Raw genomic sequence first — 27,675 nt, forward strand, 5'->3', positions numbered from 1 at the left:
CACATAGCCAATTCGGCAAGGGGAAGAGAAAAGGAAAATATAAGAGCATGTATTGAGCACCTAGCATGTGCCAGGTACTTTATATACCAAATTTCTCACAATAAGCCTACGTGGCAGGTACTATCACCCCTGGTCCTGGGAGGAGACCGAGATGCAGAGGGTTTAAGGAACTTGTAAAAGGCCACACAATCAGAAAGTGGCAGTGCCAGCTGGGATTCAAACTCCTGCTTGTTCTCCAAAACCCACACATTTCCTACCACACACACTGCTCAGAGATGACAGGGCCCCACACCAGCGGCAGAGTGGATGAAGGAGGAGGAACTCACCGCAGACATTTCAGAGTAGAAACCACCCAGAGTAGCAGGAACCGTCAGTCTGGGGGCAGCGTTGCCCAAAGTAAAGGATCATGAGAAGGAAATGTGCACAAGTTTGACTGCACACACGCTGAGACTGAGATGCTAGTGGGACTTGTCCAGGGAGCTTTCCAGCAGATAATGCAAAACATGGATGCATGTGGAGCTGCTGGCTGGGAGAACTGAAGCTGAAGGAGTGGGTGAAACTGCCCAAGGAGACAGTATGGATGGAGCAAGAGAGGAGGGCTAAGTCTCAGGGAGCTTGGACCCCGAGGGGTAGGCAGAGGCAGCGGAGTCAGGTCTCTGCCCAGCTCAGGGAGAGCAAGGGGACAGGTGACAGTGCAGGAGAGACTCTGAGATGGATTAATAACAAAACAGTTCCTTCTCATCTACAGCTTTTAAGGTACACGTACCTGCTTCTGAGCAGAGTTTTTCCAATGCTTCATCTGTGTAATCCTCATGCTCCTTTATACATTTATTTTCCTTAAGCTTCATGCCATCCTCAAAGGTCAAAGTTTCATTTAGCATGTCTATGGCCTAAAGCAATCCATAGTGTTTCAAGAGAAATAAGCCATATTTAGAAAAAAATGTTTGTGTTCCCAGCAATAACTTTTATCAAGATATATAGCAAATATTTAATATGTCTATATTGAACAAATAAATCAGTAAAGTTTTAAAAGTGGAACTATGTTGGAACAAGATAGAAACAAGAATGGTTTAATTTCTTTGCCTTGGCAATAGTAACAAGCACTGATCATATGGCAACTTACTTTTATCCAGACTTCCTATCTTCTATAATATCCTACTGTACTTCATTTTACAGAATTCTCAAGGTTATCTGCTTCACGCCCTGTTTTAAGTATACAACATTCCTAATTGGGTCCCCAAAACTGCTCCTAATACATACTCCATAATCAATACAAAAATGATCACTGTGTTTCAAGCATATCAAAACATAGAATAACAAAGGATGAACACTCTGGTAGATAAAACTTTTTGGATTCTATTCTTTTATCCTAGCAGGTCAGCGTTCGTGCCTCACTTCACAGAAGCACTGTGGGTGTATCACTCCTCAGGTTCCAGCCCAGAAACAGACCCATATCTGCTCCCCTCTGATACTCACAGCTCTGGGACATTTAGAGACCTAATGGTTAAATAGTGGTGAGTGCTAATTATTACCACTGTAACGAAGTCTCATGTAGCAAAATGCTAGTAAAACTCTGAAAGATAGGTGGAGCCCAGTGGGTTTTTAGGGCAGTGAAAATACTTGGCATGATATTACAATGGTGGATACATGTAATTATCTATTTGTCCAAACACATAGCATGTACAATCCCAAGAGTGAACCCCAGTGTCACTGTAGATTAATCAGTTGTAAGGTATGTTCCACTCCTGTGGGGGATGTTGATGGTAGGGGAGGCTGTGCATTTGTGGGGGCAATGATATGTGGGAAATCTCTGTCTGTACCTTCCACTCAACTTTGCCATGACTGCTCTATAACATGAAAGTCTATTAAAAAAATACTGGTCCTTCACCACACACACACACAAATCAGAAAGAAATTATAACATTAAAAATGTTAAGCTAATGAAGAACATGAAAGAAAGAAATTGGCTATCAGGTATTAAATAGAACATATATATACATACTTAACTTTTGGTACTTTAAAAAACAAATTGAGAGAAGGTGAAATGGAAACACAAATCAGTTGATTTTGATATCTGTTAGCAGGTCTAGTAAAAAGTGAGATTAAAAAAGATGTTGAATTCAAGTAATAAAATGAGGTTTGAGTTTACTGTAATTGCGCATTTATTGCTGTATCAACGAGAGCCTAAATGCATAACTGAGCTTTACCCAAAGACCAGTGTAAAGACCTGAAATAAATGTTTATGGTTTCAGGGTACCTGCTCAATTTTTTAGACAAGTATATTAGTTGTTGACTATGTATTATGTCTTCTATTTTAATTATGCTATGATTAAAAGTTAATATTATAGGAAAATAAATACTTTATAAAAGAAAAATAAATTAAGTTGAAATGGTCCATGTAAGAGAATAACCTCAAGTACAAAAAGAATGAGAAGATGAAGTATTTTGGAACACTTATTTGAACACCAGAGATCCTTCTAGGAAGATTTAAGAAAATTCTCCTCCCCCCATGAAAAAATGTCATGAAACATGCTACTAAGATACTCATTTTCTCATGCCTACTAATGGAAATATGTACTTAATGACATACCTCTTCCTCTTCAAGGATATTTTCATCAGAAATACATTTGTCTAAATTAATTTCAAACTTTACTCCTCTCTAGAAGTAAGAAAAAAATCTTAGTTTAGCAATCCAATAAAAACCTTCAAATTATAACTCCCTATTTGACATTATAGATACTTAAAACCAATAGTATAACATTACAAAATAAAGCAATTCTGTAAACTAGTAGGAGGAAAATCCTATAGGCAACCCTGATTGTGCCCCCAGACAGCTTTTTAATATGAAACCAAAGACTAAATGTTTATTACCTTAGCTTTATATTTTTGTTCTGGAATTTTACTTTCCTTTATGTTCTGAAGTCTAATTTTTTTCAAGTCTCTTTCAATATCCTGAAAGTTTAGAGAAAAATTAACATATAGCATTTAATATTGATCAAACAATTATATTTTCACTAGAGGCCCAGTGCACGAAATTCGTGTACTGGTAGGGTCCCTAGCTGCTGCCGGCTGCCGGCCGGGGCCTCCCTTCCTTCCCCCGGCTACCTGCCAGCACCAGGGCCTCCCTCCCTTCCCCTGGCCAGCCCACCCCCTGGTTGAACTCCTGGAAGAACTCCAGTCGAGGGGACAATTTGCATACTACACTTTTGTTATATAGGATTCCATCTGAAATCACAGCATGGTATGTTTACATTATTTAATTTCTGGATTGAATCTGATGATTGATTTGAAAATAAAAACATGCCTTTACTAATAATTCACTAAAACTTGGGGGAGTGTTCATTAACTCAAAATATTAATACACTTAACACTGACATTGCAATGTGTACAACCTAATTTAATTAAAAAATGTAATTTTGACTATAGGATCCTTTCCTGAAGAGTTTTATGATCTTAATAAGGAAAACAAGAAAGGTACACAGCTCATTACAGTATAAAGAAAGGAGAGGGCTATAAACCTTGACAAGAATTTCAAAGATAGTTGAGAGGCGAACTGTAAATACTGAGCTTTTCCAGGGTTCAGCCCTAGGGCCTCTGCTCCTTTCTTCCTCAGTACAAGAGGGTTTAAGTAATTCCTATGGATTTAAGAGCTATCTTTATGCAATGATTCTTAAACGTGTATCTTCAGGCTTGATCTTTCCTCCCCTCTGAGCTTCAGACTCACATATTCAACTGCTTACTTCAATATTCATTCCACAAATCATACTGAGCACCCACTATGGCCAGACACTGTCCAATGGGCTAGTGCAGTGAATGTGACTGAAAATTCCCTGCTGACATAGAACTTACTAGAGTAAGATAGGTAATAAATGAATTAACAAAGTAACAGCATAATTTCAGAAAGTGTTGAGTGCCCTAAAGCAGTGGTCGCCAACTGGTGGTCCACAGACCACTTGGTGGTCTGTGAGGTCCGAAAGGTTGGCAACTGCTGCCCTAAAGGAAATAAAATAGGGTAATGGCATAGCGTGGGGTGAGAGCAATGCAGGAAAAGACTACTGCTCTTTGCTTTAAGCCTTAGAATGAAGTAGGACCTTGGCATATGAAGGTCTGGGAAAAGCATATTCCATCAGAGGGAGCAGGAGGCCAAAGGCCCCGAAGCAGGTATGCAATCTCAGATCTTCTCTAATCAACATGTCCAATTTAACATGTCCAATGGGAACTATATGTTTTTTATATTTGTAATTGAGAGAGAGAGAGAGATCTGAGAGGGAGACATGGATCAGCTGCCTCCTGCAAACTCCCCACTGGAGATTGAGCCCACAACCTAGGCATATGGCCTGACTGGGAATCAAACCAGCAACCTTTCAGTGCCTGGGACAACACCCAACCAACTGAGCCACGCTGGCCAGGGCCAAAGGGATCTCTTCATTGCCCCTCACCACAAGCCCACTCCCTACTCTCTTCCCCATTTTAGGAAGTGGTTCTATCCCTTTCAAGCCAGAAATTTATGACTCTCCTTGGTGTCTCTGTGTGTGTATTGTTTTGTTTTTTTTTGGTTTTTTTTTTTTGTTTGTTTTTTAAATATATTTTATTGATTTTTTACAGAGAAGAAGGGAGAGGGATAGAGAGCCAGAAACATCGATGAGAGAGATCGATCAGCTGCCTCCTGCACGCCCCCCACCGGGGATGTGCCCACAACCAAGGTACATGCCCTTGACCGGAATCGAACCCGGGACCCTTCAGTCCGCAGGCCGACGCTCTATCCACTGAGCCAAACCGGTTCGGCTGTGTGTGTATTGTTAATGCTATCTTCTCTCCACTATTGCACAGCATGTCTCCATCATCTCTCCCTTAGAATCAACTACTGCTTCACCTATATTACCACAGCCTTTGTATGTACTTCACTAAAGCATGTGTCTGTTTGAATCATTATTAGTTGTTTGCCCTGCTACCTTGGGAAGGGGTTTTTCTGCCTTGAAGTATTATGAACTCTGAAACAGGACTGTGACTTTGTATTTTACTTATATTTGTGAAGGTGGTTGTCTGATTTGATTGTGTAGTCTGGTTGTCTGAACTGTACATGTATCATATTTCTTTATTTTCCTTAAAATACAACTATCTTAGACTCCTAAGTCCCATTTACCTCATTGGGTGCAAATTCAACCTCAGTCCACTTTAGATCTCTCTGGCATCATGTGAAGGTCTCAGGGTCTTTCACAAAAGAAAACATTCAAGGAGGCCTTCAGCCTTCACTCAACACTGCCCTAATTCACCTACCCTAACTCACCTGCCCTAACTCACCTGCCCTAATTCACCTGTCCTAACTCACCTACCCTAACTCACCTGCCCTAACTCAAGCCCAGAGGCACCTTGAAGAAAAAGGTAAAAGACCTCCCAGAAGAAGAGAAAAAAAACTCTCAAGAGCCATTTGACAATTCAGCTCTGACCAGTTCTCTACTCTCTCCAAAAATGTAAAGTTGAAACAGAAGTTAACCAATGTGTCTGAGTCCCTGACTTCAATACCATCCAGAAAGCTGAACCCTCATACATTCACAAGAGCAGTTCTGAAACTTGGCTGCACACTCAATCACCCAGTCAACTTCTGAAAACAGGATGCCTGGGCCCGCCCCAGACCAGGCATTGGAGTTTTTAGATATTGTCCCACATGATTATACTACACTATAAGGGGTAAGGATCACCAGGCTAGGGAAAACTCACTGGGAAACATATACATGTCTAATAATAACCATCACCTGCACAGGTGCTTCTTCCTCGGGTGTCTCTTGGTGGGTGGACAGGTTATTCTTCTTCACCAGATAGGTTTTATGACTTATTTTTGAGTCTTCCTTTAACACAAATTACACACAATCAACAAGATTGATTCTGCATCAGTTTTGAAGGCTATTGAATGAACCTTGGCCAGGGTGTAAATGGGATCTAGTGAGGAAATGCTTTCCACCCGCTGTCCCAGGGACGAACAATGGCAGTGGCTGGATAAAGATCTGTTTATGGCTCCTTTTCACTATGGCTGCCTTGGTCTTCCCAATTCCCCACGTGCTTATTTCATGGTCTCTCTAGAAATGTCCACTCTCCATCTGTCCTTGACTCAGGTTTTCTATCACAGACCTACTTTAAAAGTAAGGCTGACAATGGTATAAGGCTTCCCACTATCAACCAAGCCTCTGCTCTGAAGAGAACCACCTCCAACCTGCCCCTCCCAGCACATGTAGTCTTCCATTTGGACCTTTGCATGGTCTTTCAGAATGCCTCCTCCTTAGCCCTGCCTCTCTGAACTCTACTCCTTCTCACACCCAATTTAGGCTCCACCTTTCCTCTTCCATGAAAACCTCAGGCTGCTCATTCTTCCTCCAATGCACTTACAGAGCTTAACTATATTCAGTCTTATTCAAAAACTGCCTTATACATGTGTGTCTTATCTTTCCAACTATTTATGAGTAGAAGAGCATATGCTAGAAAGAGCAGAGGTTTTAGAATCAGGTATATATTTAGTTTGCCTTGTGTGGATGAGGTACTTAACTTTTCCGTATAGGGAGTAAATGAGATAAAGCATGTGAAGCTCTAGTACAGTGGTTCTCAACCTTCCTAATGCCGCGACCCTTTAATACAGTTCCTCATGTTGTGGTGACCCCCAACCATAAAATTATTTTTGTTGCTACTTCATAACTGTAATTTTGCTACTGTTATGAATCATAATGTAAATATCGATATGCAGGATGTATTTTCATTGTTACAAATTAAAGCATAGTGATTAATCACAAAACAATATGTAATTAAAAGGCAAAAGATTTATGCGATCTGAAGAGAAACCAGAGTATGACAATATGTAATTATATATGTGTTTTCCGATGGTCGTAGGCAACCCCTGTGAAAAGGTCGTTCGACCCCCAAAGGGGTCGCGACCCACAGGTTGAGAACCGCTGCTCTAGTACATACAACTGAATTGTACCATACGCTCATTTCACCAGTATTAATTCATCTAAGGCACTCAGGGGTGGGGGAGACGGGGAGAGAAAGATCAACTTCAGCAGCAGTGTGATGGTTTACTCAATGAGTATGCAGCCCAAGTACCAGTAAGATGGGAGCCCAGCTGTGTCTTGTCCAGTCTCAGTGCCCACAGGCCTCTCATAGGAGAAGCATTCCTGAGCACAGAGGGTGTTTCTAGTATTTAAATACCATGTATTTTTTATATAACATGGTCTCCAAACACAGGCCAACTATTTCATTAGGAGTTCTACTGAAAAAGCAGTGTCCTAAAAGATGAAAGAATGAGCTCCAATGTGATTCCTTTAAGGGATTTTCAAGAATCATCTCAACTGCACAGAATTCAGTAAATGCTGGTCTTTTTTCCACCCTATGGGAATGAACTTACTTAATGCATCTAATCCAGTTCTGGTGTAGTGTGGCTGCCCAGTCAATAATTATTGACTAATTCATGAGAGAAACAATTAACAAGCATTTTTCATAATCACCCTTCCTAACTGAGAATGTCAGATGCCTTCATCATCTGTGTAGCCTGAAGTAAACCACAACAAAGCAAAGCTTCAATAAGATCTGACAATTTTCCTATTTAAAAATGTGCATGATAAAAAGTTATCTTTTCTATGAAATCATTACTTTTAACACCTGCTCAATTTAGTTAGCTCTAAATCAATAATACGATGTTTCTTTTAGGAGAATGAACTTATTTACCTCTTGTTCACTCCCCATCTTCTTTCTAATTTCTTTCATGTCATTGTGGTACTGTTGGCGTATTTCCTCTAACTGCTTCCAATATTCCTAGAAAGCAATCCCAATCCACAAATTTTAAATGTCTGTGAACAATTTAACAAAATAATCTCTATACAACCTACAGTTTTAAAATGTGGGATATATACCCAAGAAAACAGAAACACCAATCAGAAAGGATACATGCACCCCTATGTTCATAGCAGCACAATTTACCATAGCTAAGATCTGGAAACAGCCTAAGTGCCCATCAGCAGATGAATGGATTAGAAAACTGTGGTACATCTACACGATGGAATACTATGCTGCTATAAAAAAGAAGGAATTCTTACCATTTGCAACAGCATGGATGGAACTGGAGAGCATTATGTTAAGTGAAATAAGCCAGTCAATGAAGGAAAAATACCACATGATCTCACTCATTTATGGATAATTAAGACCATTATAGACTAATGAGCAAAGATAGATACAGAGGCAGAGCAACATCGAACAGACTGTCAAACTACAGCGGGAAGGCCAGGGTGGGTTGGGGGGGTGGGTAAGAGATCAACCGAAGGACTTGTATGCATGCATATAAGCATAACCAATGGACACAAGACACTGGGGGGTATGGGAGGCTAGGGGAAGGTCAAGGGGAGAAAAAAAAAAAGGAGACATATATAATACTCTTTGTAATACTTTAAGCAATAAAACAATTTAAAAAATAAATAAAATAAAATGTGGGATATATAATCAGAATTAGAAAACCTGTTGCTCCTAAAGATAATAACCACCTTACATTTTGGCTGTGGTACTTCACTCCCTGTGATACATAATCTCAATTACTTTATATATCCTATTTTTATATACAATCCTGTTACGGGTAGAATTTTCTCCCCCAGAAAAGATATGTTGGAGTCCTAATGCCCAGTACCTCAGAATGTGACCTTATTTGGTAGAGCATCATTGCAGACATAATTAGCTAAGCTAAGATGTGGTCACACTGGAGTAGAGTGGGCCCCTAATCCAGTATGACTGCTGTCCTTTTAAGAAGGTGGCCATATGAAGACACACACAGGGAAAACACCATGTGACAATGGCAGAGAATGAATATATGCAGTTGTAAGTCAAGGATTGCCAAAGATTGCTGACAAACCACCAGAATCTAGGAAGAGGCGAAGAAGGGTTCCCCTAGAGCAGTGGTTCTCAACCTTCTGGCCCTTTAAATACAGTTCCTCATGTCGTGACCCAACCATAAAATTATTTTCGTTGCTACTTCATAACTGTAATGTTGCTACTGTTATGAATCGTAATATAAATATCTGATATGCAGGCTGGTCTTAGGCGACCCCTGTGAAAGGGTCGTTCGACCGCCAAAGGGGTCGCGACCCACAGGTTGAGAACCGCTTCCCTTGAGGTTCCTGAGGCAACTTGGACCTGCCAACACCTTGATTTTGAACTTCTAGCCTCCAGAACTGTGAGGCAATGAATTTCTGTTGTACTAAACCACCCTGTTTGCTGTGCTTTAAGGCAGCCCTAGGTAACTAATACAAATTTCAAAACTGTTAATGATGGCAGTTACTTTATCAATCCCAAGTAAAAAGTCTTTAGGAACTTAGCTATGCTGTATTCTCAGAAAAGGTGAAATATATCTCTCTGTATCTCCTAAAATCACCAGCATGGTGCTTCACACAAGGCTGTCCAACAAGTATTTGTGCAACAGGCTCTCTCAGGCATGTACCGTACACAGTACAAAAGCCAATGATATAAGTACAAGGGTGGCCCGGGAATCAGACTGCTTTTAACCTGTTCCTTCATTTTGTTTCTCCTGAATGGCAACTCCTGGAATGTAGGCTCTTCTCCATTCCTTCTTAGCTCTTGTCTCCTGTGATTTGGCTCAGCAGAAGACGGACGAAGACCCTATTATTTGAATGAAATCATTTATAAAACATGCTTACATTAGGAAACATATTCTGATCTGACCTTGACCTTTTTCTTTAAACAATTAAACTCATATTTGAGAGTTTTTTAGAGTGAGCAGCAAAATTGTCTTAAGTACAAAACATTAAAAAATTAGAGAAAATTAATCAAACCATTTGTGTTGTTTATCCCAGGCAATCAATATTTTATGCTACCATATGAGATATCTAGATTCATTTTCTGAACTGGAAAATTATAATTGTTAAATTAAAATTCAGTAAAAGTTTAGCAATCCCTAGAGCATGAGATTAGGGGAGTAGAACTGGACCTTTAAGAAGAAGTTCAAAGTAAGAACGATACAAATAGAATGCATATCCAACCTCCCTCAACCCCAAAATTTTAACACTATACTTAACAATGAATGTTAACTTTCAATTCAAGTAAAAAATAATAGTCACTTTTTTAAAATGTATAGAATTCTAATAAAATAGAATCAAAGAACTGCAACACAGAAGGGGAGCTAAAGCTCATCTACTCCACAACTATCATTTATAGAACAGGAAATTGAGGCTCAGAGAGGTTGCATGACCTGCCTAAGATTACACAGCAAATGATAGAGCCAGGGAAGAAACCAGGATTCCCAGACCCTGATTCAAGCCTATTCCCATTATTCTTCTTTAAGCTATTAAAAGCTAAGGAAGGTGGAGGGTAGTCTTGATCTTTTATATGGAATGAACTTTGACTTAAGGATTCATTAATATTTATGAACAGAGACACTATTAGGAAATTCCTGATTGCCTCTTATATTTGGTATTTTACTCACCAGTTGCTTTTCTACTTTCAACTTATATTGCTGAGCTTCAAATTTCCTCTGAAGGTATTCGGCAGGCCTTGGGAAATAAAAATGTTGAGCTTGAGTGGAAATTTTAACTAGTCTTAGTCACCGATTTGACAAGTGGATTTTTAACTTAATAATGAGATTCACAATTCACCTGTGACTTGAAGTTCTGAGTTCAAGAGGTAGCTCAAAGTTTCAGAATGTATACATTGGAAAAGAAGATCTTTGGAAACAAAAAGAAAGGGATATAAAGAGAATAGGAGAGAATAAAACAGAAAACTATTCTGACCCAGAAGGACTGGAATCTGTTCTTCTACAGTTCATAATATGTTAGAGGGGAAAAAACACACCATATCAGGACCTTCTCATGCTCTGTGCAGGCCTCTAATCTACAGCCTTGTCACCCCTTATTTGGCTGGTGGCTGCTGTTATGTTTCCCACACTACACTCTGAGCTCCTTGAGAGCAGGATAGTGTCCCATCACTTTACCTCCACTCCTCATGCTGGCATACAAATCCTTAATGAATAAAAAATGAGGCTTTACTGTATCTCACAATGTTTAAGGTATTTTTCCAGCACAATTCTGATCAACCCATTTTTAAGTTTATATCAACCTATGTTCTCTATATATTTATTTTTTGCAAAATTTCCTGCTAAGAATTTCTGTAATTACTGATGCTAAATAAAAACTACCACATTTCAGATCATGGTATAAACTACGTGATAAAGTTCTTTGGAACACCAGTAAATTCTAGGGCTCCAAAACCAGAACTATCGTTTCAGAAATAACTCCTTTGGGAACAACATGATGAGCAGTCCCCAGTTTATGAAGAGTCAAGATAATAAGTCAGCCATTTAGAAATATGATGAAATGACAGGCTTATTAAGGTCTCTGGGCCTTCGTTCCTCATATGTAAAACGGGCACGATACTATTTCAGAGGAATTGATATGAGGATGAGAGTAGGTTAGGTCTGTACAGGTGTCTGGCCAGTGTCTGACACTTATAATGCTGAAATCAAATGAGGTTAATGTGTAGCTTCATGTCTCTCAGGAACCTAAGTGGTGGGCATAACAATATTTTCATGAGAAAAACTATTCAGTCACCCAGGAGCTGTCCAAAGTACATTCTCTATATTTCTCTGTCTCTCCTCTCTTATTCTTCTTTCTTCTCCTCCTCCTCCTCCTCCTCCTCCTCCTCTTCCTTCATCTCACTCTCTCTCTCTCACACACACCCCAACCCTACACAGATTCCTCTTTCTCCAGACAAGTATATCAACACTCGATTCCCATGGAATCAGAACTCAGAGAGTGAGAAAGCTGGAAGTGAGAGCCTGGAATAACCATTAGTAGAGGGTTACTAGTCAAGTCATCAGAGGGGCATCCTGGGCTACTGTAGGATGGGGCATATTATGGGCAGCAGTATTCAGGAAAGAGAAGAATTTTTCTACCATGTTATGTGAAAGTTTGAGAGATAAAACTATCTATAATAAAATAATTGATAGTTTCATAGCTCTCATATCTAGGCAAAGGGTAGAAGACATTTTTCCTGTGGCTGGGAAAGGGCAAGGGATATTGTGGTGGCACCTATGTAAAATACTTATTAGTTGAGTCCTACATGAATATTATAATTTGAACTAGTGGAACACACAACTTTTGATAATCATGGAGGTCATTGAAAATGTGTTATTAAGATGTATAAAATTATAACAGCACCCAATATCTTTTAAAATTAAACATGTACTTTTCCCATAGTTACTCTTTTCATTAATTATCTTATGGGCCTACCACCACATAGTCTTGTATTTTTCATTATTCATCCAATATTTCAACAATAGATAATGACCACAGTTACCAAAAGTTAGCAATTTCTCACCCCTGAAAGAAAAAATGTGATGGTAAGACCATTTTTTAAAAAATGACTGAGGTCTTCAGGACTGTGGATGGGTATTAATTACTCTGAACACAGGAACACTGAAATTGGTGTGAAATAAAGAATAGAAAATATTGTAGATATGCAAAAATTTGTTCTGGAACAAACTCTTTGAAAGTCTTCCATAACAGCCATTTAATTGTATTATTTTCTTTGTAATACATCCATATTCTGAAAAAAAATCCCAAAAATATAAATGCTGAATGAAATATATCTTAATTTCTAATATGTCTCAAATGATAATTTAATTATAAGTCAATCATTAATGATGAATATTAATAACCTCTTTGGAATATGATACATATACAACTATCTTCATGAGTTCCAGGCAGTGAAATTTACTACAAAGAAGAAAAAATATTAAAAATCCAAGAGTAGAAACCTGCGCCCATAGTTAAATGGCTACTTGAGTAAGAAGATAAGTTACATCAGACTTGGATGGAAAGGGGTTAAGGAATTATTGCAATAGTCACTTTATAAATGTCTAATCATTATGTTGTACACCTGAAATTAATATAATATTTTATGTCAAATGTAATTGAAAAACATTTTAATAAAAACAAAAAAATGAATAAAAACAGTCAAGGGAACTGAGAATTACGTATTTGAAATGAAGAGTTTGGAAGTTCTTGGATTATTTATTTTAGGAGAATTTAGAAGGAGTACAGAGTAAAGAATGTTGATATATCAAGATGTTTTCAGAGGACCAAAGTTTAAAATAGACAATCACATTACCATTGGCCTGGTGATTGACTGCTGCTTTCTTCCTGACTATAATTCTCCTTAACTCTGGTATCTTCATGAGGAACACAGTGGTAATGTGGTTCATGATATCTCTTCCTTAACAAGTCAAGTTGAGCATAGTAATAATCATAATGGCCACACACTCCAGCATGTTTGGGCCTTTCTACCATTTTTATCTGAGGAATTAATAAGAAAAGAAAATTTTAAAAATACAAATCTATAATAATTGAAAGTCTGATAGTGACCATAATTAAGACAAGGCATTGAACGTACATTTTGTTGTTTTTGCTCTGGAATTGTTTCCAGATTAAAATAATTTTAGAATCTCCAAATCCTAGAATTAAAAAATATTTATCCAGCTGGTAGAGGCAGGTCTCAGGGTTCCTTGGGACTTTTGCTGACTTGCCCCTGTGCCCAGAGCTGGTAAAGCCACCCTTGGTGTGCAGTTTGATCCTTCCCACTCATGCCCAGGCCCAGTAGAGTGAGCCAAAAACTGTGGATTGCTTTGTAGCTCCAAACAGGTGAATCAAGGCCAGTCATAGGCAGTGTCTGACATTGGCCTACACCAAAATCCCTCCCAAGAGGCCCCAGAACTAATAAACCCAGTGGCCACCTTTAGACAACATCAGATCAGGATACAATAAGCTTCACAAGTGGCATATCCAAAGGGAGATCTCGACGGGCACTGAACCTGCTGAAGCAAATTCTGCTCTGTGATCAGCATCTGCACAGCAGTTCACACACTCTGTTGGGGGTTCATCCTCACAGTCAACAAGACTGAAGGTCGACCCCATGCATGAAGGGGTCAATAGCAATCAAGACTCAATTACAACAGGAGGGCCCACATAACCCACACAAGGGACAATCCTGGAGCACCCAGCACAGGTGATCAAGGAAATTGCACCACTGGGTCCCAAAGGACACCTACTACATGAGGCCACCCTACTAAGACTGGGGGTCATGGTAGATATATCTAGTACATAGAAATAAACACAAAGAAAGAGCCAAAATAGGGAGACAAAAAACATGCCCCAAATGAAAGAACAGGATAAATCTCTAGAAAAAAGAGCTAAATGAAATAGAGGCAAGCAATTGACCAGATATAGTTTTTAAAAATGGCTATAAGGCCCTGGCTGGTGTGGCTCAGTTGGTTGGGCATCATCCAATGCATCGAAGGGATGCCAATTCGCTTTGCAGTCAGAGCACATGCCTGGGTTGCAGGCTTGGCCCCCAGTAGGGGGCATGCCAGAGGCAGCCGAACGATATTTCTCTCTCACATCAATGTTTTTCTCTCTCCCTCTCCCTTCCTCTCTCTCTCTAAAAATCAGTAAAAACATATTTTTTAAAATGGTTATAAGGCTGCTCAGAGAACTTAGAACTACAGCAGCATAAAAAAGACCTAGATGCCATAAAAAAAGAACTAATCAGAAATGAAGAATACAATATCTGGAATGATGAATAGGCAAGAAGGGAAAAAAACAGTAGGTTGGATGAAGCAAAGGATCAAAATAGTGATTTGGAAGACAAGGTAGCAGAACACACATAATCAGAGCAGCAAAAAGAAAAACGATGTTTAAAAATGAGGACAGTTTAAGGGACATTTGGGACAACAGTAAGCATACCAACATCCACATCACAGGGATACCAGAAAGAGAAGAGAGTGAGCAAGGGATCAAGAATTTATTTGAAGAAATAATGACAGAAAACTTCCCTAAACTGGTGGAGGAAAAAGACATACAAGTCCAGGAAGCACAGAGAGTTCCAAACAAGATGACCCCAAAGAGGCTCACACTAAGATACATCATAATTAAAATGGCAAAGGTTAAAGACAAAGAGAGAATCTTAAAAGCAGCAAGAGAAAGATAATTCATTGCCTACAGGGGAGCTACCATGACTGTCAGCTGTTTTCTCAACAGAAACATTTCAGGCCAGAAAGGATTGGCATGAAATATTCAAAGTGATGAAAATCAAGGACCTACAAGTAAGGCTACTTTACCCAGCAAGGCTATAATTTAAAATTGAAGGATAAATAAAGAGTTCCCCAGACAAGAAAAAGCTAAAAGAGTTTGTTAACACCAAACCAGTATTACAAGACATGTTAAAGGATCTTTTTAAAGAAAACACAACAGAGGAACATAGTTAAAGAATAGAATGATGAAAAATATGTATCTATCAATAATCACTTTAAATGACAAAGGCTTAAATGCTCCAATGAAATAGATAGGGTAAATGAATGGATAAGAAAACAGGACCCATATATATGCTGTCTACTAGAGACCCACCTCAGAACAAAAGATACAGACTAAAAATCAAGGGAAGGAAAAAAGATATCACATGTAAATGGAAATGAAAAAAGAGCTGTGGTAGCAAAACTTATATTTGACAAAATAGACTTCAAACAAAGGCTATAGTAAGAGACAAAGAATAACACTGCAAATGATAAAGGGAACAATCCAACAAGAGTATATAACCCATTTAAGTATTTATGCACCCAACATATGAGCGCCTAAATGTATAAAGCAAATTCTGTTGGGCATAAAAGAAGAGGTTGACAGTAATACAGTCATAGGAAGGGATTTTAACAGCCCATTGATATCAACAAATAGATCTTCCAGACAGAAATCAACAAGGAAAGAGCAACCTTAAAGGACACACCATATCACATGGATTTAATTGATATCTTCAGAGCAGCAGAATGTACATTCTTTTCAAGTGCACATAGAACATTTTTTAAGATAGACATGTTAGGATACCAAACAAGTCTCAATAAATTTAAGAAGACTGAAATAATATAAAACATCTTCTCTAACCATAATGGTTTGAAACTAGAAATAAATTACAAGAAAAAAAACCTGAAAAACACACAAAGCCATGGAGGCTAAGTAACATGTTATTAAGCAATGAATGGGTTAACAATGTGATCAGGGAAGAAATAAAAAACTTCCTGGAAACAAATGAAATCAATAAAAATATATTTTTAAAAAAAGATTCAACACTCTGTGGAAGTGTATTGAAATAACTAAGCATAAACAATCTAGGAACAGATTGATAATTATATAATAAACAATTCTCAATAATATAGAACATGTCAGATTTAAGAGTATGAAATACGCCCAGCTGGCATGACTCAGTGGTTGAGCATACAGGAGGTCACAGTTTGATTCCCAGTAAGGGCACATGCCCGGGTTGCTGGCTCGATCTCCAGTGTGGGGCATGCAGGAGGCAGCTGATCAATGATTATCTCTCATCATTGATGTTTCTCTCTCCCTCTCCTTTCCTCTCTGAAATCAATAAAAAATATATTTTTTAAATGAGTATGAAATGCATAATATTTCTGCTACTATGCTACTCACTTGTCTTATATAGAAAACCTTATTTATTTAAAGTAGTTAAAAGAATTTTAGTTATAAAAAGAAAACTAAAACTAATTTATAGAATACTTATAAGAAAATATAGCATTGTTTTAAAAAGTCTAACAACTAGAAGTTGTCCAGTAAAGTACCACTCTAATACTCATTACAAAAAGAATTTATTGTAAGTACAAAACTAATAGATTCCAGCCCTAGCTGGTTTGGCTCAGTGGATAGAGTATTAGCCTGTGGACTGAAGTGTCCCAGGTTCGATTCTGGTCAGGGCATGTACCTCAGTTGCGGGCTCGATCCCTGGCCCTGATTGGCAACCAATTGATGTGTCTCTCTCACATTGATGTTTCTCTCTCACATTGATATTTTTCTGTCTCTGTCTCTCCCCCTCCCTTCCACTCTCTATAAAAAAAAGAAAAACCAATGTACCACATAAACATGTGTAAGTAGGTCTGTAGAATATACCATCTGCAAAAAAAAAAAAAAGTGTTTAGTACAACTTACAGATATGGGCTTCTGGGCTCCAGCTGGTTGTCTCCATTCATATCCATATATTATATCCTTCGTTTTATTTGGCACTGACATTCTTGATCTTGGTAAGCACTTCTGGAATCTCATTTTCTGTATTTTAAAATCTTATTTAACCAAAAGAAAACAACTTCAATTTTTAAAAATTTTCACACCTTTAACACTGATGCTTGTGTGAGTATAAACATAGGGGACACTTCACAGCACAGTAAGTTTACTTTACCCAGAGACATTTATTCCCAGTGAGAGAAGTACTGATGAAAAATTATTATGCATTTTCTTTGAATGGAGAAAACCATTTTTCCAGTATCTCTTTACATATTTCTAGTAATATATAATAATACTTTAAAATATATGTTTTTATTGATTTTAGAGAGAGAGGAAGGGAGAGGGAGAAAAAGAGAGAGAGAGAAACATGGATCAGCTGCCTACCATACGCCCTCCACCCCCCCACCCCCGCCCCCGGGATTGAACCTGCAACTTGGGCACGCACCTGGACTGGGAATTGAACCAGCAATCCTTTGGTGCATGGGACAATGCTCAACCAACCGAGCCACACCAGCCAGGGCGATATATAATACTACTTTTTTTAAAATTAAAAATGAATATTAACATTTACAGAAACAATATGCATAAGGTAATGGCATAAGTAATTAAATGCAGTCATCAGAGTTTGAATTATCAGGCCACACCATTCATATCACATTGTTATTTGAAATATTTGCATATGTCTAATATGTTTTCTTTGTCACCATCAAAATTTGTTCTTGTTTTCCTATCTTTCCCATATTAGAGATGTGGACAATGCACTTTCTCTCATCCTGTACTTGCCTACTTTCTAAACATTCTCAATCTAAAACAATAAGTAACAGTGCCAAATCAAATTAAACATAGTAAAAGGGTTAATTTATTAATTTTCCCTTTATAACTTTCCTCAATTTTAGTTTCTCTATAATAGTGAATAGTATTTCCCTATCACTGATACGTTAGAGAGATTTTCTACATCTCCTTATTCTTTAAAGACATTTGTTTATGGCTCAATCCTGCTCCTCATCATGTCATCAGCTGATTCTTGACACTAAAATTTATTCTACTTAACATTACCATAAAGTATCACCTGCTTTCTTTGGGGGGTCACATAGTTATGGTTCTCTCCAAGATCCTAACTTCAGCTCCATTGGGCCTTTCCAAGAGAATTCTTAATTGGCAGTCCACCCTCTCTATTTCAAAAAAATAAGTTTCATTTCCTCATCCATGTCTATCTCTGATCCTCTCTTACTCTCTATACCTTCCTTACACAAAAGTTAAGTTTGGATTCTACCTCTTCAAACATCTTTTCATTAGCAAATCCACTGCTTTATAAAGTCTCCTGACTAATGAGAAGAGAGGAGCTGACTCTTCCAGGTCATGCAGCTAGATGTACAGGCACACCCACAAGTCACCGCTGGACAAGAGGATTTTGTCTCCTGCAGATATTGCTCATATTTTTTTAAATGTCCATGTTCAATATATTTGGTGAAATTTCCCTGCTAATGTTGCCAGCCATATGTTATAACTCATTGTGTAAAACACATGTAATAAATGTGTTTTATTTATAGTTAAATCATTTTTACCTTGGACCACCTTCTCAGCAGATTGAGAAACTGATGATCTTGTTCTACCTGTTAGGGTATGATTGAATTCTTTTTGAATGACCTAAAACCAAACACAAGTGTCAAGAGCCTGCTAACCAAAACCTCTGTCAAAATCCAGACAGCATAACCTCAAAACTCACCTCAGGAGTCAAGTATTTGGCAATGAGATTCTCTAAAAAGGGCCTTTTCAAAATTGAATTAATAGATGGCCGATCTTGGGGAGATACTTTAAAGAGCTGTGATACCAAGGACCGTAGGTCACAGGAAAACCTTGAAGATACTGGGGCAAAATGTGCCTGACAAATCTTCAGAGCCAACTGGTGTAAGTTGTTACCTTCAAACTGAAAGGACAAGGAATAATAACACTAAATTATAAAAAAATTCAATCCTAGTATTTAAAGTAATATCAAGAAACAAAATAATGTTTTAAAGTTCAGTTAGAAGCACCATGGTCCACCCTAAATTGTTTTCATCAGCTAACATTTCATGAGTTGATATTATAGGCAGTTACTCACTGAGATGCCATGTTATTTAAATCAATATTTTTGTTTCATTTTCTCTTATCAAATTAATATTTATGCATCCTAGAAAACTGGAAGATACAGAAAATTATAAATTGGCAGGGAACATATGTATAATTTCACCACACAGAGGTATATTTCCTCCTACTCCTTTTTAAAAATAATGTTTGTTTTATAGAGTTGAGGGCATAATGATATGAAATTTTACACCTTGCTTTTTAAATTAACATAACACAAACATTTCTACAAAAATTCTTCATAAACCAGAAATGCTTCCAGTGTATAAAGTCCTCAGTTACTTACACTTACAGCCATGTGTTATAAATGAATGTTTCAGTCAACACGGACCACATCTACAGCCATGGACCAAAAAGTGTGTTTGCAATGTTAAAAAAAAAAGGCTGGAGCCTACTGTGTTGTTGAATTTACTACTAGCTCTGGGTGGTTTAAACAGATGAGGAGGCTCAGCATGCTGTCCACTTGCTCCGTGTCCACCCATGACTGGAGCAAAGGGTGTGGGCTGGAGAGCAGGGGAGCCGGGGAACCCACCTCCTGCCCACCCATTCCCACCCTTGCACACACATGCATGTGTGCACACATTTTATCTTTTTTTAAAAATATACTTTTATTGATTTCAGAGAGGAAGGGAGAGGGAGAGAGAGAGAGAAATATCAATGATGAGAGAGAATCATTGATCAGCTGCCTCCTGCATGCCCCCTACTGGGGATCGAGCCCGCAACCCGGGCACGTGCCCTTGACCAGAATCGAACCCAGGACCTTTCAATCCACAGGCCGAAGCTCTATCCACTGAGCCAAACCAGCTAGGGCTTTTATATCTTATTTTTATCCTACCTTTCTTATGTTTAGATGTTTAGGTACACAAATACCATTGTGTTACAATTGCCTGCAGTATTCATTACAACAGGATTAATAGGCTATTCCATATAGCCTAGGTGTTTAGTAGGCTGTAACATCTAGGTTTGTGTAATTGCATTCCATAATGTTTACACAACAACAAAATCACCTACGCATTTTTTAGAGTGCATCTCTGACGTTAGGAGACACATGACTGTAATAAAAATGTTCAGCAGCAAGGTGTGGCAGTAAGATGCAGGTTTTGGTAAGACACTTACTAGCTGTGTGACCTTGGACAATGATGATGATGATGATGATGATGATGATGATGATGATGATGGCAGCTGTGTAGAAAAGAGTTAACATAGCAGGCCTACGACTGCTATCCTGCTTACAATATTGGTCCTTGGCTGACATCTGGGAACTTAGATTTCTGAAGTGTTCCCACCATTCCCTAAATGTTCAGAGTGGCTCTCTTTACCTACACAGTTTATGTAAACAATATGTTTATGCTGAACACCTTCTTTCTTTCTAGGAGTCTGGAAGTTTGGTTCATGCCAGGTAGAGGGTGCCTCCATGAACAGTCGGCAATAAAAACCTGGGCACTGGGTCTCTAGAGCTTCCCTGGTACATAGCATTTCATACATGTTGTCACAACTTGTTGCTAGAGGAATTAGTGCATCCTGTGTATCTACTAGGAAAGGCTCTTGAAAGCTTGTGCCTGGTTTCCTACAGACTTCACCCATGTACCTTTTTCCTTTGCTGACTATATATGCTCACAGTTTGTTTGTTTGTTTAATACTCACCTGAGGTTATGTTTAGAGAGAGGAAGGGGAAGGGAGAGAGAGAGAGAAATGAGAGAGAGCCAGGCAGACATGGATGTGAGAGAAACATTGATCCATTGCCGCCTGTAAGTGCCCTCAACCAGGGATTGAACCCGAAGCATAGGTATGTGCCCAGACTTGGAATCAAACTCGAAACCTTTTGGTATATGGAACAACTCTCTAACCAACTGAGCCACTGGCCAGGCCTCACCTCATTTATTTTTAATGCAAATATGCTACATATACTATTCTTCAACTTGGAACTTTTACTTTATAATATAGCTTATAAAATATGAACAGCTTTCCATGTCAGCATATATAGATCTATTTTTCTTCTTAATAGCTTGTCCACATAATTTTTGTTGCTTTCTTTTTTCCTTTATCTTTATACTTTTCCATTACCATTTACCCCCCTTTCCCACATAATTTTTAATAATTGAATAATACCAAACTTTTTCTCTCATAAGTTAATAGTTTAAAAAATTCATCATTAATTTACCAATTAACATACTTACAGGATGCTTGAGTGTGCAGAGCTCATATAATACACAGCCAAGAGACCAAATATCCCTGGAGGAGATAAGAGTTTACATGCCAAAAATATATCCATAGTTCTTAATAAAAGCCTTATCCTTACAGTGCTTTATACTTGTGTATCTTTACAGTTTTAATAGGTTGACTAGTTTTTTGAAATGTTTTCAGACACATTATCAATTCTTATTCTTACTAACATAAAAGGTAAAATAAAAACAATTTGTAGTTGTGTCAGAATCCTAACAGAGAAAAGGTATACTTCAACATCATGTGCTCAAATAAAATGTATATGAAATTTTGAGCATTTGGCAGAGGAAGGCAGGACTCAAACATAAATTTTGTTTTGATTCAAAAGGTAAAATTTGGTTGAGTTAGCAAGGTATGTTCTACTCAAGGCTATTGACAGAACCAAAGGTATTAAGCAGCCCACACCACTCCTTTTCCCCTCTTCTTCCCTCTCTTCTTCCTCCACGGGCACATATTAAGTGATGAACATAGTATCTGGCACTCAATAAACTTGGAAAATGTGCTAATAATATACTAGAGGCTCAGTGCACAGATTCATGCACCAGTGGGGTCCCTCAGCCTGGCCTGTGGGGATTGGCTGAAACCGGTAGTCCTACATCCCCAGAGGGATGTAGTAGCGCACAAAGCAGCAGGGGGCTGGGGAGGAGCCCGAGCCTGGGCCAGACACTGCTCCAGCTCATCCTAGCCCCGCTGCGCCTGCTGTTGCCAAGGTTCTGGTCCAGGTGGGGGAGGGGAACACAGGGGGAGTGTCCACGGGAGAGGCTTGTGCAACTGCTGCAGCAGTGCTCGCCAGCCATGAGCCAGGCATCCGGCACCCATGGATCAGCTGAGCAGCGCTCCCCCTGTGGGAGCACACTGACCACCAGGGGACAGCTCCTGCATTGAGCGTCTGCCTCCTGGTCGTCAGTGCACGTCACAGATACTGGTCGACTGGTCGTTTAGGCTTTTATATATATAGATGACTAGAGACTTGCTCTTTCGTACTTAGTACTTATATGTGATTGCTATATGTGATTGCCTTAATAAGGAGTTGCCTTATAGAACAAAAAGCATGAATTTAAGAGACAAAAAATGTATTATGAAAATTCAAGGCAGTAAGGTGAGACAGGCCAGTAAGCCAGGACAAGTGGAGTAGGGACACTGAGACAGATAGCTGAACAAACTGGCTGAGCAATTTACAGCAGATACAGAAGGTCACCTCCCCAGAGATAACATCTAGGCCTCAGTTGTATTTCAGCTCCAGGCTCAGAAAAGCAGCAAAACCAGGTGATTGATGCCAGGACCAGCTGTCCTAACTGATGACCCCCTGCATTGGCACTGATCAATCAGTAGACCTCAACCCTGAAACCCCACCTAGAAAACTGATGAAAATTCTGCTGAAACCCTTCCCTGAGAACGCCCCTAAAGTCCTTGCCTGCAAGAGAGAGATAAAAGCCTTAAGACAAAGGACCCAGTTCGCTCTCTCCCTGTGGGGAGCAGCCTACACCGCTCCTTTTCCCCTCCAGAAGAACAAAAGACCAGAAAAAGAGCTCGCTGGACACCAGGAGTCAGGCCATACAAGGAATTGAAATTGTCCTGAAGATACCTGATTGCACATCTGCATTCTATCTGCATTCCAAGCCCACCAACTCAACAAGTTTCTTGCCAGTGGCTGTACATGGGGGTGAAACTCCGGCTCCTGGGTGCTACCTTCATGGACCCAGTGTCCCTGTGGCTCAGTGCTGTGCAGCCCTTCCCTGTAGATGTCCCATCCTCCACCCACTTTGCCTAAATAAATTCGATTATTCTTTATCCACGGTGGACAAAAAGGGCCACACAGGGAAGGCCTGCACGGCGGCCTTGCAAATTCCACAAAGGATGGTCTGAAATTAAAACCTTTTAATTAAAAAGCAGTTTATGGCAGGTAGTCATGTCCTAGGCTAGATTCTTCCCTGACAAAAGTCAATCTTTACCTTAACTAAGCCTGTCTATGGTTGCATCTATAACATATCATTGAAATGTCAGGGTAACTTGTAACTTCCCTTTTTCCGGACCCATCAGGGCACAACCAATGAGCCAGGGCACCTGGACAGAGACCACAAATTCCTTCATTGTTATTGTTATCATGTTAATTGTTGACTGTTAACTATCCTGTGCCCACCTATGTAAAAGAAGCATGTGTCTATCATTTTACTTTTTATCCAATCCCAAAGGTCCCCCCCCCCAACTCCGCTTTGCTTTCTCTGCCTCCCTAATCTATCTTTCATGTAACCCACTGTGATTGTAATGTATAAAACAAGATGAAAAACTGCCATTCTCCAGAGCATTATCCCAATACATTGAGATTCTGCTTCCTGGCAATTGTCGACAGTTTGACTCAAATAAACTCACAAAAAATTCTTTACAGATTTGAATGTTTTCTTACGTTAACAACCATCTGAGATCGCTATTTAGCCTGCCTGCGTATCACCATGATAACCTTTCAGTCATGTCCTATGCTAGAATCTTCCCTGAAAAAAGTCAACCTTTACCTTAATTGAGCCTGTCTATTGTCTTTTGCATCTATGGTAACATACCTTTGACTGTCAGGATAACTTCTTTTTTTCTGGACCCCTCCTGGCACAACAACCACACCAGAGTGTAGACTTCATTGTTATTGTTATCATGTTAATTGCTGACTGTTAACTATCCTGCACCCACCTATGTAAAAGATGTATGACTATCATTTTACTTTTTATCCAATCTCAGAGGTGTCCCCCCACCTTTGCTTTCTCCCACCTTCCTAATCTGTCACAAAGGGATTTCATGTAACCCACTTATATCTACTTTTTGATTGAAATGTATAAAATAAGGTGCAAGACTGCCATTCTTTGGAGCATTTTCTCAATTTGTTGAGATTTTGCTTCCCAGCAATTGTCATCAGTTTGGCTCAAATAAAATAATAAAGATTCTTTACAGGTTTGAATGTTTCTTACACTGACAGTCCCACAAATAAAGCCTCCCTGTGTGTGGTGAGGACTGAGGTGAACCTGGGAATGACTTCCTGGTCTAGAGGACGCAGCTGATTATTGCTAAAATGAACATATTTGAATGTTGACCCGAATTCTGAAAAAACAGTACAAGGAAACCAAACAGTGCTGCTAACCTAGAGCTCTGGGCCGGCAGCAGCACTAAACTCTGCTCTGGAAGCCTGCCTTCTACCCAGCCCTACACGAGCTGCATTCCTGCTCATCTGGAGGCCAAAGGCCCCTGGTGCCAGGGGTCAGCTCAAAAACAAACAAACAAATGTCTGTTCTTTTATTATGCAGAGGAATGTTTACTTTTCTCTTTGTAAATCTCTACTAACTGGGCTTTGCCTTCCATTTATCTTTCAAACAGCCCCATATCCCTGGGCATTTTCCTAAACAAATAGACAATTAACTCCCAAAAGGAATTCAGTCTTCCTACAGTCCAAATGGTTCAAATGGAAGTCAAGCTTTGAAAATCGAAAAAATTTTTTCGTTTCCTTAAATGAAAGTAGAAACTACCTCATCTTCATCTTTTATCACTATGTATATTATATTACTCCTGAGAACTAGGCTCTGGTATCACATACATTAAAAAAAAAATAGCTGGGTTTTAAAGGTGGAGGACACCTTAATGATTACCTAGCCAGCATTCTTGTTGCTACAGGTGGGGAACTGAGGCTCACAGAGGTGAAGTGAGTTGGTCAAGCTGGTGACAGAGCCAAGTGCAGGGAAGAAATTTCCTCTACCCTAGTGTTCTTTCAACAGGGCTAATAATTAAATCTACATGAGGCAGATTAAAAGAAAATAACCAAATGTAATTATCTATGTACATATGGGAACCCTGCATACACGAGAGGTTCCGAGACAGAAAGGGCAAATGAAGTATTATGACATTCTGAGCTAAGGATGAGGTAAGGTACCCTGAGGCTTCAGAGGGGAGGAAAGCCACTGCAGGATAAGAACAGATTTTGAGTAATTACAAGTTTTCCTTGCTCTATAGATAGATCAAAAAGGTTATCTCTGATAATTTCTTACTATGGAAAGGCCCCTAATTTAAATTCTTCTAAGTAATTAAGGGGGAGCAGAAGTTTCTTTTGAGCCCACAGGGTCTTGGTTGCCTTTAACTCAAAAATAATCCACATACCACAGAAGCACATCTTGGGGTGACTCATTCCGAACTCCTATGTACTAGTAAGACTAGGATTCTGAGCTCCTAATCTAGTGCTCTGTCACCATTGCCTTCTATCTTGCCCACGTACAATACTTTTCTGCAATAAAGTAAATAGTGCTTATATTGGCAGTGGTATTGGCAGTGTTGGTAGCTAATTATTAATATGATAAAGATAGTTATTAATATAAGGAAGAAAGCAAAAGGGAACTAAGTAATCTTAATAAACAGAGAAGCAGGTAACAGTGCAGAATTCCATCTAGTTTCTGGTAAACAGACTCATTCACACACTTCAGAGAACTTAATCCTCAGAAATATCCCCAGGGGTGCTCTGCTCAGCATGCACAATAGGAACTAGATGATGTAATGAAACTTCTGGACATGCACAATGGGAGTCAGGGCGACAAAACAGAGGGACAGGGCCTAGTGAGAGAAGTTAGCTTGACACGCAGGCAGGCAGGGCAGGGGGTCAGTGGAAAACAAAGGCAGGTGGAACATAGGCAGGGACAGACACGGCAGTTTGAACAAGCCTAATCACAAAAACCAACCATGCAAAAATAACAGAATGTTTTGGACACAGAGGAGGAGACATGTGAAACCAAGGGAGGGCCTGCAACCGCAAGGTGTATTGGTGCATAGGAACAAAGAAAGTTCAGGTCCGTTGCTGGGCAAGAACAATGAGGGAATCAATCAGGTGGCAACACAGATAGATATAGAGCAGGCTTATAGCATGTATTGTTGTAATGTACCCCGTGAATCACAGAAGGAAGCCTCAAGAAGTCGAAGTAAAGAGTCATATTTATTGCAATCCGGGACTATGAGGGGCCATTCCCCAAATCTCATAGTGATAAGATGGCCGCAGCGCCAGATTTATATAGGCAAAGATCACAAAGGTATTGATTACATCCCAGGGTTTGGAATGAGGAATCTGATTTGCAAAAAAAGCAGTTTACAGAAGCAAAGCAGCATGTTATCTAAATTATAGTTTTGGGTCTCCAGAACACTGAGTCAACAGGGACACGTTAACTGGAGCCCTCTGACCTTGGGATAATTGTGCTGTCCTTCCCAGGTAAAGGAAAATGTGCTTTCTAAGACCAATATGACCACAACAAATGGGATTTCACATTACAATCAATAGGGTATTTAATCGAATGGGATGATTTATATAACTCAGAAAATCAAAGTAACTTTTCTATTGTTAAATGAAAGGACAAAGCGGGACTGACTATCCTCCATCTTGTAAAGCTGTGTCCCCGACCTGACCTCCCTTCTGGGAAACACCGTAGAATGCTCCTTGTGCACCACCCTTGACCAATCAGGAGGTAGCGGGGCATAGCTCAGGCCCAGGAATGCGTTAATCATTCCCTGCCTTTTGTGCTGTAAGTTCCTGCTGTAAGTCCCTGCTGTAAGTCCCTGCTGTAAGTCCCTGCTGTAAAAGCCGGGAATAAAACCCTGACCCAGAACCGACCAATCACTGTCGCCCACCTCACCCACCTAAGCCCACCCAAATGATTAGCCCTATAAAATCTTTGTTCTCTTGAGACTCGGGGCTCTTCTCATGCTGCCGCTGTGTCAGTGGAGCGGAGGGACCTAGCTCGAGCTTGAATAAAGGCTCTTTGCTTTTGCATCGGACTCGGCTCCCTAGTGGTTTTTTGGGGATCTTGAAATCTGGGCATAACATAAACAAAGCAAATAAGTACAGAAGCCAAACAGCAGGGTTAAAGTTAACCTATAGTTTCTACCTGAGATGATTGCTACCATACTTCAGTATATACCCCTAGACTGACTAGCTTTGCTGGAAACCCATTATTTGGGCCCCCTCCCCATGGGGGGAGTCTGAGTCTGCTTGTAATAAATTTTCCACACTTTTTGCTTAAATCTTCTGGTTAGTGGCCGAAACCGGTTTGGCTCAGTGGATAGAGCGTCGGCCTGCGGACTGAAAGGTCCCGGGTTCGATTCCGGTCAAGGGCACGTACCTGGGTTGCGGGCACATCCCCAGTAGGAGATGTGCAAGAGGCAGCTGATCGATGTTTCTCTCTCATCGATGTTTCTAACTCTCTATCTCTCTCCCTTCCTC

At 39.6% G+C, this 27,675-nt stretch overlaps 1 protein-coding gene across 1 annotated transcript in view; it reads right to left on the reverse strand.

Annotated features, from left to right (window-relative positions):
- Window positions 1–716: 716 nt before the first annotated feature.
- The window catches only part of NEK5 (NIMA related kinase 5), a 54,564-nt gene continuing 27,605 nt past the window's right edge, over window positions 717–27,675 (reverse strand). The window contains exons 7-18 of the mRNA XM_023748088.1: window positions 21,398–21,452; window positions 18,823–19,023; window positions 18,662–18,743; window positions 17,025–17,155; window positions 13,150–13,334; window positions 10,469–10,535; window positions 9,532–9,645; window positions 7,711–7,797; window positions 5,754–5,846; window positions 2,872–2,952; window positions 2,591–2,659; window positions 717–890 (exon numbers count right to left, since the gene is read on the reverse strand). Coding sequence (XP_023603856.1) covers window positions 717–890; window positions 2,591–2,659; window positions 2,872–2,952; window positions 5,754–5,846; window positions 7,711–7,797; window positions 9,532–9,645; window positions 10,469–10,535; window positions 13,150–13,334; window positions 17,025–17,155; window positions 18,662–18,743; window positions 18,823–19,023; window positions 21,398–21,452 — 1,339 coding nt within the window. The remainder of the gene's footprint in view (window positions 891–2,590; window positions 2,660–2,871; window positions 2,953–5,753; window positions 5,847–7,710; window positions 7,798–9,531; window positions 9,646–10,468; window positions 10,536–13,149; window positions 13,335–17,024; window positions 17,156–18,661; window positions 18,744–18,822; window positions 19,024–21,397; window positions 21,453–27,675) is intronic.

The sequence above is a fragment of the Myotis lucifugus genome, unplaced genomic scaffold, assembly GCF_000147115.1.
Source record: "Myotis lucifugus unplaced genomic scaffold, Myoluc2.0 scaffold_1132, whole genome shotgun sequence".
NCBI lineage: Eukaryota > Metazoa > Chordata > Mammalia > Chiroptera > Vespertilionidae > Myotis > Myotis lucifugus.